Raw genomic sequence first — 10,835 nt, 5'->3', positions numbered from 1 at the left:
GGCAGATAGATGGATGAGCTAATGGGAAGAGTAAAGAGTAGGTGAACAGATGATAGAACAATGGATAGATGGACAGATAGTTGGGTGGTGGGGGATCCATATGGGTAGGGGTAGGTGGGGTGAATATACAAATGGATGAGTGAATAGGTAGGTGGATTAATGACTAAATGGACAGATGGGTGGGTAGAGGGAAGGACAGAGTAATTGGCTGTGTGAGGGGGAGAATGGATGGATAAGTGGGTGGTGGGTGGGAGGAGGGATGGACAAATGGACAAATCAGGAGTGTGATGAGCAAATGGGGGATTACATGGATGGATAAATCCATTGAAAGGCAAAAATTGGCCCTGCATTACTGCTCCCCCATTTCCACACACCTTTAACTGCTAAGGGTAAGGCATCCTCTGTGTGCCATGCCCCTTTCACATCACTCCATTTACTGCTCCCAACGACACTATCAAGCTGGGCTAACTCTGCATCCGACAAAGAAAAAAACAATGCAAGTCACTTGCTCAAGGACATAAGTCAGTGGCACAGCTGGGGCTTGAACCCACCCGTGCCTGAGGCACTTGGTACCCGGTGCTCTTGCTACCCAGGAGCAGAGCCCGCTAGCGGAGGAGGCATGATTTGAGGCTCCTGGATGTGGACAGATGACGGAGACTGCACCTCAGAGTGGGGCCTGCCTGGGGGAGAACCTGCTGTGGAGGTGGGACCTGGCTTGTCCCCATCTGTACTCCCCTTACCCACCCCCGCCCCCTGACGTTTCACATCCGCAAACAGGACAGTGCTCCAGTCCCACGGCAGCAATCTTGGTTAGAGCAGAACTCTAACCCCTCTAGCACCACTGGGGAGCAGCTTTGGGGGCCTGGCCTCTAGAGAAACACCCCCCCACCAGTTTTCCCGCACCCCCCCTTCTCCAGCCTAGGGGGCAGGGAGGGGACACAGCGCTGCATCATTCCCCGTGGCACTCCCCGCTCTGGGGCCATTAACAGACGCCTCCCCATCGATCGGATCTGCTAAGTGCTGCTGATTCAGACGGGTGGGGGTGGGGGCCCCTGGGGGCAGAGGGGGTAGGATCTGGGCAGGAAGAGGGGGGAGTCCAGGAAGGAGGTGGGGAGAATTGGTAAAGCTCCCTGCCACCCCCATTTTCCAGATGACGCGACTGAGGCCCAACCAGCTTTGTAGGAGGCGGAGTCTCCCCAGGGTCCCTCTCAGGCAGTCCTAGGGGAGGGGGCTCTGGGAGCCACGAGGCCCCTCCCTGCCTCTCTCTCCATCTCCCGGCAAGCTCAGAGGGGCGGGGAGAGAGAGCCAGAGGAGGTGGAGAACTTGGGCAGCTCTGCAGAGTGGGGCAGGAGCTCCGGTGTTTGGTACCCTCAGCCCCACCGCTGTTGCCGCTGCTGCAGCGGGGACACAGGTGAGGACGGCCCTATGGGGAGGGGGAGGGGGCCACCAACAGTGCTGTCCTTGTCCTTCCCTGGTCCAGCCCCCAGGCCCTAGCCCATCCTGGGACAGTCCCCACGCGTCCTACTGGACCTTGTCCTTCCAGAGCCTCCTTCCAGGGACCCAGCCCCCTCCTCCTGCCTGTGCTGCCTTCTCCTCTCCCAGGCCTGGCTGTGGCTGCTTCTCCTCTTCCTCCTCTCGTCCTGCTGCCGCTGCTGCTTCTGCCGCTGCCCAGCACATACCACCAGCCCCTCGGGGTGTGGTTTCCCCAGACCAGCCCCCAACGGTGGGACGCAGCCTGATCCCGGCCTTCCTGGGCTCCTGTAAGGCCCAGGAGCCCCCCTCCCTGCAGACACACCCTTTCAACACCCCACCCTGCTCTCCAACCCATTTTGAGGGGGACCCCATCTTCCTCTTATCTTAGTCTTTTTTGATTCTCTGGGTGCTCTGGGGCTGTGCCCAACTTCCTTCCAGTTGAGTCCCAGCCCTGAGGGGTTCTCCAGGTCCCTTCCCTACCCCCTGAACTCTTGAGAGGGTGGACCAGGCTTTCTCAGCCCCCCTGGATACCCTTCTCTACCAGACACCTCTCAGCCTCTGAAAAATAACCTGGCCCCATATCTAACCCTTTAGATACCCCACCCCCTTCTCCAGCCCCGCTAGGGGGCCCCACCTCTCCTTCCTTCCCCAGAACTCCGGTAGAGTGTGGACACCCCGCCCCCAGGCTATTCTTGGCAGCTCTAGGCACTCCCAAGACACCTCTCAGCCTCTTTACAAACTCCTGGCTCTGTAGCCACCCCTTAGATGCACCAACCCCTTTCCTAGATCGACAAAGGGGCTCCAACCCCCTTATCTTCTCCCCAGAAGTCTTGAGAGTTTGGACAACCCTCCTCACCTCTCTCAGTTCCTTCAGAATCCCCCTCCAGACACTCTCAGCCTCTTGCAAACACCTCTGGTTCCATTTCTACCCCTCCGGATGCCCCGATCCCCTCTCCAACCCCACTAAGCGGTTCCAGTCCCTTCTTCCTTCCCTCAGAACTCTTGAGAGTGTGGACAACTTCCCAGTGTTTCTTGCTTCATCCTAGACACCCCCAGATACCTCTCAGGCAGTGCTGACCCCTCTGGAATCATCTCAGTCTCTCTAAACACTCCCTCAGATCCTTTTTGGCACCTCTAGACGCCCCTCTTCTGCTCCTCTCCATGTCCCCTAGCCCCTTCTCACTCCCTCAAGACATCGCCCTGGTCCCTCTAAGACCCTCTACATGTCCCCCAAGCCCTTGCCCATCTCTCTAGTTCCTCCTCCTGGTTCCTCTTGGCCTCTCTAGACACCCCCAGTTTCCTTGTGCGAGTGGCCCAGGGCCTCTCCAAGCCTCCACCATCCTGGAGACAGCCACATTCTCCTAAAGGCCACCCCCCCCTCCCCAAGTCTCCGTGGGCCTGGGGCGCGGCAGGATGGCAGCAGGCGTGGCCACATGGCTGCCTTTTGCACGGGCGGCCGCGGTGGGCTGGCTGCCCCTGGCCCAGCAGCCCCTGCCCCCCGCGCCGGGGGTGAAGGCATCTCGAGGGGATGAGGTTCTGGTGGTGAACGTGAGCGGACGGCGCTTTGAGACCTGGAAGAACACGCTGGACCGCTACCCAGACACTCTGCTGGGCAGTTCTGAAAAGGAATTCTTCTATGACGCCGACTCAGGCGAGTACTTCTTTGATCGCGACCCAGACATGTTCCGGCACGTGCTCAACTTCTACCGCACGGGCCGACTGCACTGCCCACGGCAGGAGTGCATCCAGGCCTTTGACGAAGAGCTGGCCTTCTATGGCCTGGTGCCTGAGCTCGTGGGCGACTGCTGCCTCGAAGAGTACCGGGACCGCAAGAAGGAGAACGCCGAGCGCCTGGCGGAGGACGAGGAGGCCGAGCAGGCCGGGGACGGCCCATCCCTGCCGGCTGGCAGCTCCCTGCGGCAGCGGCTCTGGCGGGCCTTCGAGAACCCACACACGAGCACCGCGGCCCTCGTTTTCTACTACGTTACCGGCTTTTTCATCGCCGTGTCGGTCATCGCCAACGTGGTTGAGACCATTCCGTGCCGCGGCCCTGCACGGCGGCCCCCGAGGGAGCAGCCCTGCGGCGAGCGCTTCCCGCTGGCCTTTTTCTGCATGGACACGGCCTGTGTACTCATATTCACAGGTGAATACCTTCTGCGGCTGTTCGCGGCCCCTAGCCGTTGCCGCTTCCTGCGGAGTGTAATGAGCCTCATCGACGTGGTGGCCATCCTGCCCTACTACATCGGGCTCCTTGTGCCCAAGAACGAGGATGTCTCGGGCGCCTTTGTCACCCTGCGGGTGTTCCGGGTATTCCGTATCTTCAAGTTCTCCAGGCACTCACAGGGCTTGCGGATTCTGGGCTACACACTCAAGAGCTGTGCCTCTGAGCTGGGCTTTCTCCTCTTTTCCCTTACCATGGCCATCATCATCTTCGCCACTGTTATGTTTTATGCCGAGAAGGGCACAAACAAGACCAACTTTACTAGCATCCCCGCGGCCTTCTGGTATACCATTGTCACCATGACCACACTTGGGTGAGTGCAGACCCTGTGTAGGGAGCTGCCCGATCAGTCAATTACACTCACCTTTTCTGTAAAATTAAAAAGGTTAGATAAATGATCTCTCTCTCTCTATTTGAACTTCAATTTGGTCATCTGTAAAAAGTGAGGGAGTTGGATTAATCTCCAAATCCCTCCCAGCTCTGACAATGCCTTAATTTTCAGGTCAGGAGACTTGGGTTCAACGATGGTCTTAGCTGCACTCTTTCTGTTGACCTTGTTTTCTCTGGGCTAGTTTTCCCCTCTGCAAAATGAGAAATGATGATCCCTTCAACATCCAGAGGGGATTCAGTGACATCATGGTTATGAAAGTTATCTGAATGTTTCTGGTGCAGGATAAATAGATATTCGCTTTCTATCACCCCTTTTTCCATCTTGAGGACCCATGTCTCTCAACCCTTTAGATTCATCTGCTGTGTGGGGCACTACCTCTGTGGCTCGGTGATTCCTTGATGTTTCCCCAGAACAAGATATTTTCAGCATCATTTTTTTTTTTTTTTTACTGCCAGTCCTTGGGAGGAAATGGGATAAATGCATCAAATGAAATCACCAAACTCATGTTGTTCTTAAAGACATTGTCTAGGGCAGATACTGTGGTCCTTTTCTAAATTCCTATCACTGGGATTAGGTATGCAGTTGCTGCTCAGTATCTGTTGAACGGATACATTGGGATTACTCAGTACCTCAGTAGTAGAACAGAAAAATTGATTTGAGGTTTCTAAGAAGTAGAAATTAACTCTGGTTGGAGTTTCAGGATTGTATTGACAAATACTGAGCACTGAGAACAGGTTGGAACTGGGTATTTTGATGTCTTTTTATCCTATTCAGTCCTCACAACAACCCTGGGAGGATGTCTCATAGTTGAGGACACAGTCAGAGATGACACATCACAGAGCCAGAAATGGCCAAGTTGGAGAGACTTTCAAATGAGTCAAAGTAAAGAAATAAGGAAGAGGCATCCTGGGGGAGGGGGTTGGGGGCAAAGGCCTAGAGGCTGAAGACTGCAGAGGCTGCGTTTCTGTGGAGGGGATCTGATTGGTCCTGTGGTTAGAACAAGAGTATGCTGTGTGATTTTGAGCAAATCAGTTATGGAACCTTGCTGAGCTTCACTCCCCCCACCCCCAACCAAACAAGTTGGTAAGATTGGCTCTGCTCCATCTCCATGGGAGGGGGAGTGGTATGGAGAAAGGGAGGGAGGAGTTTCAAGGCTCCCCCCCTATTTTTTAATATGAGGACAGTTTCAAGGCTTCCCCTGGGGGAATAAGACGAGGTGCTACCTAGAGAAGGTAAGACAGACACAAGCAAAACCAACGGAGCACTGCTCCCAGAACTCAGAGCCCCTTAGCTGGCTTGTGGTGGTGGGACTCTCTCTCTGGGAGGCTATATTTACTGCCTGTGACTTCCTCCTTCCCCCCTATGCTTGGTATTAATAGATTTCCAGCTGACTCAGATGCCCGGTGCACGGCTTGGATGGGGGCAGCAGACAGTAGGGGCTGAGGGCCCATTCCTCATTTGACCCCCACTGGTGGCCAGAGAGGCCATTCCCCAATTTTTGCAGAGCAAGAAACTGAGACCAGAGAGTTTGAGTGCCTGGCCAGGGTCGCAGAGTGAGTCAAGTTGGATGGGATGCAGTGGGGGACTGAGGGGTGGGTGGGTATTTTTCTTGACCTTGGCTTACCTCCCCCGGCCCCAGCTACGGAGACATGGTGCCCAGCACCATTGCTGGCAAGATCTTCGGATCCATCTGCTCACTCAGTGGCGTCTTGGTCATTGCTCTGCCTGTGCCAGTCATTGTGTCCAACTTTAGCCGCATCTACCACCAGAACCAGCGTGCTGACAAGCGCCGAGCACAGCAGGTAACCGCACCTTCCATCTGAGTACCTCCTATTCCCCACACCCCAAGCCGGTCTACTCTTATGTTTGCCCACCTGACCTTCTATCTCCTCCTCTCTCTGTAGAAGGTGCGCTTGGCAAGGATCCGGTTGGCAAAGAGTGGTACCACCAACGCCTTCCTGCAGTACAAGCAGAACGGGGGTCTTGAGGTGGATAGGGGCCTGGACTGGGGTGGGAGGTGAGCAGCGATGGGAGGAGGAAGGTGCTGACCTCATCCCTCTGCTCTGTCCGCTCCAGGACAGCAGCAGTGGGGAAGAACAGGCGCTGTGTGTCAGGAACCGTTCCGCCTTTGAGCAGCAACATCACCACTTGCTGCATTGTCTAGAGAAGACAACGGTGAGGCCTAATGAGAGGTGGTGTGGCAGAATGAAGGGGGTCCCTTTGCCACCAAGCCAGCTCCCTCCTGGGATGGGAGGCTCACTACTAATTGTGGAAATCACACAGGGCTTCCTGGAAGAGGCCCCAGTAGAGCTGAGCCTTGAAGGGTGGGCAAGGGAAGGGAAGAGAGAGCGACTTACAGAAAGGAAGGAATGGCCTAAGCAAAGGCCTGGGGGTGAGGTCAGCTTCCTTGTGGTGCCCTGTGACCATGCCTCCCTTCTGCCCACAGTGCCATGAGTTCACGGATGAGCTAACCTTCAGTGAGGCCCTGGGCGCTGTCTCGCTGGGTGGCCGCACCAGCCGCAGCACCTCCGTGTCCTCCCAGCCAGTGGGGCCTGGCAGCCTGCTATCCTCTTGCTGCCCCCGCAGAGCCAAGCGCCGTGCCATCCGCCTTGCCAACTCCACTGCCTCGGTCAGCCGTGGCAGCATGCAGGAGCTGGACACGCTGGCAGGGCTGCGGAGGAGCCCTGCCCCTCAGAGGTAAGCACGCTGACCTGCTGTGCAACCCCTCTCCCGGGGAAGCTCAGAGCTTGGACCAAGGGGTCTGAGATTTCATGACTCCAGGCCTCCTAGCAAGTCAAGCTCAAACCCAAACTCCTCCATGCTGGAAGCTTGGGCTTATCTTGCCTGGAACTCCTCATTTTTCATTTGTACTTTCAATAAACATTTATTGAGCATCTACTGTATGCTAGGCACAATTTGGGGCATTTTGGAATTCACTTTAGTTTAGGAGTTTAGTTCAATTTTGGCAGTGAATAGAACAGACAGAAATCCTGAGCTTATGGAACTTCTATTCTAGTGAGATGAGACAGTTGTTAAAAAACAAATACACAGATGATGCAGTGTGTTAAGTGCCAAGGAGAAAAATAAATCAGGGATGGGGGATAGAGAGTGTAGAACAGGGTGTGATGCAGTTTTAACAGTGTGGTCAGGGAAGGTCTTGCTGAGGTGACATCTGAGCTGAGATCTGACGGAGGAGAGGGAATGAGCCATGTGGATACCTAGAGGGAGAGCTTTCCAGGCAGAGCAAACAGCCTGTGCAAAGGCCCTGAGGCAGGAATGGGTCTGCATGTTAGAGACACAGCCAGGAAGCTTCTGTGAGTAGAGTGGAGTGAGTGAGAGGGAGAGTGGTAGGAGGTAAAATCAGAAAGGAACAGGGACCAGATTGTGTAGATCTTACAGTAGACTGTTGTGAGGACTCTGGCACTGCGAGGAGTAACCACAATAGATAACACTTTTATGTGTGTGCTCATTATGTTGCAGACACTACTCTGAGCACTTTGTATCATTTATTACCTTATTTAATCTCCACAACATCTCTGTGAGGTAGAAAACATTGTTATTCCCATGCTACAGATGAGAGAACAGAGGTTTAGCATGGTTGAAGTGGGATCAGGACTATTTGACTCCAGAGCCCTCACTCTGCACCACCATAATTGAGGGTGCAGGGGAAGCATTTAGCACAGTGCCAGGGACCCAGTAGGCACTCAATAAATGTCATGATTGTCGTGGCAAGTATTAAGATGACTTTTTAAGAACCTTCCATCTTCCCACCCTTATCCACAGCCGCTCAAGCCTCAATGCCAAGCCCCATGACAGCCTTGACTTGAACTGCGACAGCCGGGACTTCGTGGCTGCCATCATCAGTATCCCCACCCCTCCTGCCAACACCCCAGATGAGAGCCAAACTTCCTCCCCTGGCGGTGGTGGCAGTGGGGCCAGCAGCACCCTCAGGAACTCCAGCCTGGGTACCCCTTGCCTCCTTCCCGAGACTGTCAAGATCTCTTCCCTATGAGGGACGGGCCTGCCCATCCAGAGCGCTCTCCCAATTCTTGGAGGCTCCCTTCCAAAGCCATATTTTGGGGATGCAGAGAAGGGCAGCCTGGAGACCCCTTCTGCCCCCCACTGAGAACTATGCAATGGAGTTCCATGGAATGGCCCACCTGGTGGGGAAATAGCCAGGGAAAGGGAAACTTCCCCTACCCCAGACAGTTTTCCTTGTGGGAGCTGAAGCACTGGACTTCCTCAGGCCCCCAGCCTCCTTGCCCCAGCACACTGGGACTGGCCCCTCTACCCAAGCGGGCCTCCTGCATGCTCCTCCCCTCAGGAGTTCTGGCCCAAGAAGAAGAGGTGAAACTTCCTCTTCTCTCTGGCTGAGCTGTGGACGTTTGGGGGTTCAGAGAAGAGAACCCTCACTTCTGATCTGGCCTCTAGAAGAAGTCCCCACCCTCCACCGGGCCCAACAACGCTCAAATTCCGAAGCTTGGAATGCAACCACAGGCTTCGTGGGCTGTGGCCTCAGCAGTGACCTTGGTTCAGGGGTCAGGCTGCCTTTCCCAACACACACAGATAGCACAAACACCACCCCCCTTCCCTGGCTGCTGGAAACGGGTCCCCGCAACCCCGTCCTCCACTGGGCCCCCAGCAAACTCTAGCAATAGCAGCTGCTGCCGTGACATTATGCAAAGCCTCTGCCCAGTTTGCTGCAGTATTTACATCTGCCCTAATCATAGGGGCCACCTCTAACTACTCCTCCTTCTCTCTTCTCTGGCTTGCTTCCTTCCTGGGTTGGGCTGGAGTCTGGACTGGCTGAGATAAAAGCCTGGCAGCTGGCAAGAGCTGGGCTGCGTTTGGAGATCATGGGCTGATTCCATGTTCTTGGGCAGGAGTCCAGAAGTGGCAGGGGCTGAGGCCTGGGTTGTTCCTGAGCTCTGGGAGTTGTAGGAGGCAGGAGGAACTTCTTGATCTCCTCCTCCTCCCCGACAATGCCTGTTCACATATCCCTCTCTCTTCTCCCTCTTCGGTCACCTTCCAGAACTCTCTGTCTGCTCTCAGGCTGAAATCTGGTATCATCTCAGGTTCCCTGTCCCCAGCACTGTCCCTGTGGAGCTGGTGGCTGACAAAGATGTAGTTTCCATCAGTCAATAAAACCTGAGAGGAGAGATGAGGATGAGCACCTCCTGGCTCTGTGGGTTTGGGGCTGGGTTGGGCTGGAGGGGTTGAAAATACTCCAATTTCAATTCCTTTTAACTAGTAGAAGGGCTGTTATGGGAAAAGGTATGGGAGGTCGATGGTTGCTGGTGTGTTGTGGAAGATGGGGATCTAGGAGAAATGAAAGAGGGTGCTCGAAGAGGTGAATCTGCAGCCAGTGAGGTAGGCTAGGAGGTCCTGAGACGTGCCCCATGGACATAATCTGCTCTAGCCCCCTCACTCACAGATGGGGAAACTGAGACCCAAAGCAGCACACGCTTGGTTAGAGGAGACTTGAACCCAGGCTTCCTGACAGCAAACAGCTCTGAACTGAACCCTGATGAAAAGCATCTCTCAGTTTGGCGAATTCCCCTTCCTTGTGGATGTCCCCTACCTGTATTCTCTCTTCTGGACTACTGGATATACTAGACTAGTGTAACTGAGCTCTGTGGAGCACAGAGAAGACAGACCTTGGATTCAGGTTGACCTGGATTCCAGTCCCTGGGTAAGAGAATCACTTATCTTCTCTTGCCTCAGTTTGCTAATCTGTGAAATAATCATTCATTCATTCACCAAATATTTATTAACTGCATATCATGTGCTAGCCCTAGGGGTACAAAAATGGGCAAAGTAGACATCATCTCTGATCTACAGAGGTGAGCATGGAAGGCAATTAAGCAATTATAATATAGTGTAGTAGAACCAAGATTAGTGGATTACAGAAGCATATAGATGGCAAGAGAACCTAACCTGGCCGAACAATGAGTCAAAGTTAGCCAGGCAAAAGACAAAAGAGCGAAAATGTTTTAGGCAGAGGGCACAGCATGTGCAATGACCTGGAGGTTAGAGCGCCAGCTCAGGGCCTTGGGAAACTGAAGTGGTTCCGCACAGCTGATGAGGAGAGTGTGAGACTGTGATGAGGGTGAGGATGTAGAGGTAGGCCAAATCACAAAAGGCCTTTGAAGCTATGATACAGATGTGGACTTCATCCTAAGGATGATGGATGGGGACCTCTGAAGGCTTATAAACAGGAAAGTCATCACGAGTTTTGTGTTTCAGAAGGATTATTCTGGCTGTGGGGAGTGGGTTATAGAGAACCAGTCCTGGAGGGAGGAAGAACAGTGAGGAGGCTTTTGCAGTTGCCGAGTTGGCAGGTGACAGTGGCTTAGACGGGATCGTGGCAGTAAGAGTTGGAAAGTCAAGAGATTTCAGAGATAGGATTGGCAAGATTTAGGATTGACAGGTATGTGGGAGTTGAGGAAGAGGGAGCAGTCAGGGTTGACTCCCAGGTTTCTGCCTTGGGCAAAGGCTGTAGGGGGTGCCATTCATTCACTGTCAAAGGGAACATCAAAGCTGTTGAGCACACAGTGACAGGCACATAGTAAGTACTTGGTGAAGGTTAACTACAATTATTATCATAAGTTCAGTTTTAGGTGTGTAGTGCTGGACAAATATTGAGTAGGGAGTGGGATACATGTATCAAGTAAGACGGTCGTGAGAAGATTCAGTGTGATAATGTGCACAGGCATTTGGCACAGTGTCCTAAACACAATAAGCCCAGTA

The 10,835-nt window shown here is 54.0% G+C and overlaps 1 protein-coding gene across 2 annotated transcripts; it reads left to right on the top strand.

Moving 5' to 3' along the window:
* The first annotated feature begins 1,299 nt into the window (after positions 1-1,299).
* On the top strand, positions 1,300-9,232 carry KCND1 (potassium voltage-gated channel subfamily D member 1). 2 transcript variants are annotated; one of them, XM_068533998.1, is made up of 7 exons: positions 1,300-1,411; positions 2,760-4,007; positions 5,725-5,887; positions 5,990-6,073; positions 6,162-6,260; positions 6,532-6,782; positions 7,869-9,232. In XM_068533998.1, exons 2-7 carry the CDS (start codon positions 2,887-2,889, stop codon positions 8,095-8,097), a joined length of 1,947 nt encoding a protein of 648 aa, XP_068390099.1. In that variant the 5' UTR covers positions 1,300-1,411; positions 2,760-2,886; the 3' UTR covers positions 8,098-9,232. The 2 variants fall into 2 exon arrangements, with proteins under 2 accessions (XP_068390099.1, XP_068390098.1); XM_068533997.1 differs by having other exon boundaries at positions 1,300-4,007.
* Positions 9,233-10,835: the final 1,603 nt, after the last annotated feature.

This window comes from Eschrichtius robustus, chromosome X (assembly GCF_028021215.1).
Source record: "Eschrichtius robustus isolate mEscRob2 chromosome X, mEscRob2.pri, whole genome shotgun sequence".
Classification (NCBI taxonomy): Eukaryota; Metazoa; Chordata; class Mammalia; order Artiodactyla; family Eschrichtiidae; genus Eschrichtius; species Eschrichtius robustus.
Note: the sequence above shows the minus strand (reverse complement) of the source record. Positions and strands in the feature narration are given on the sequence as shown.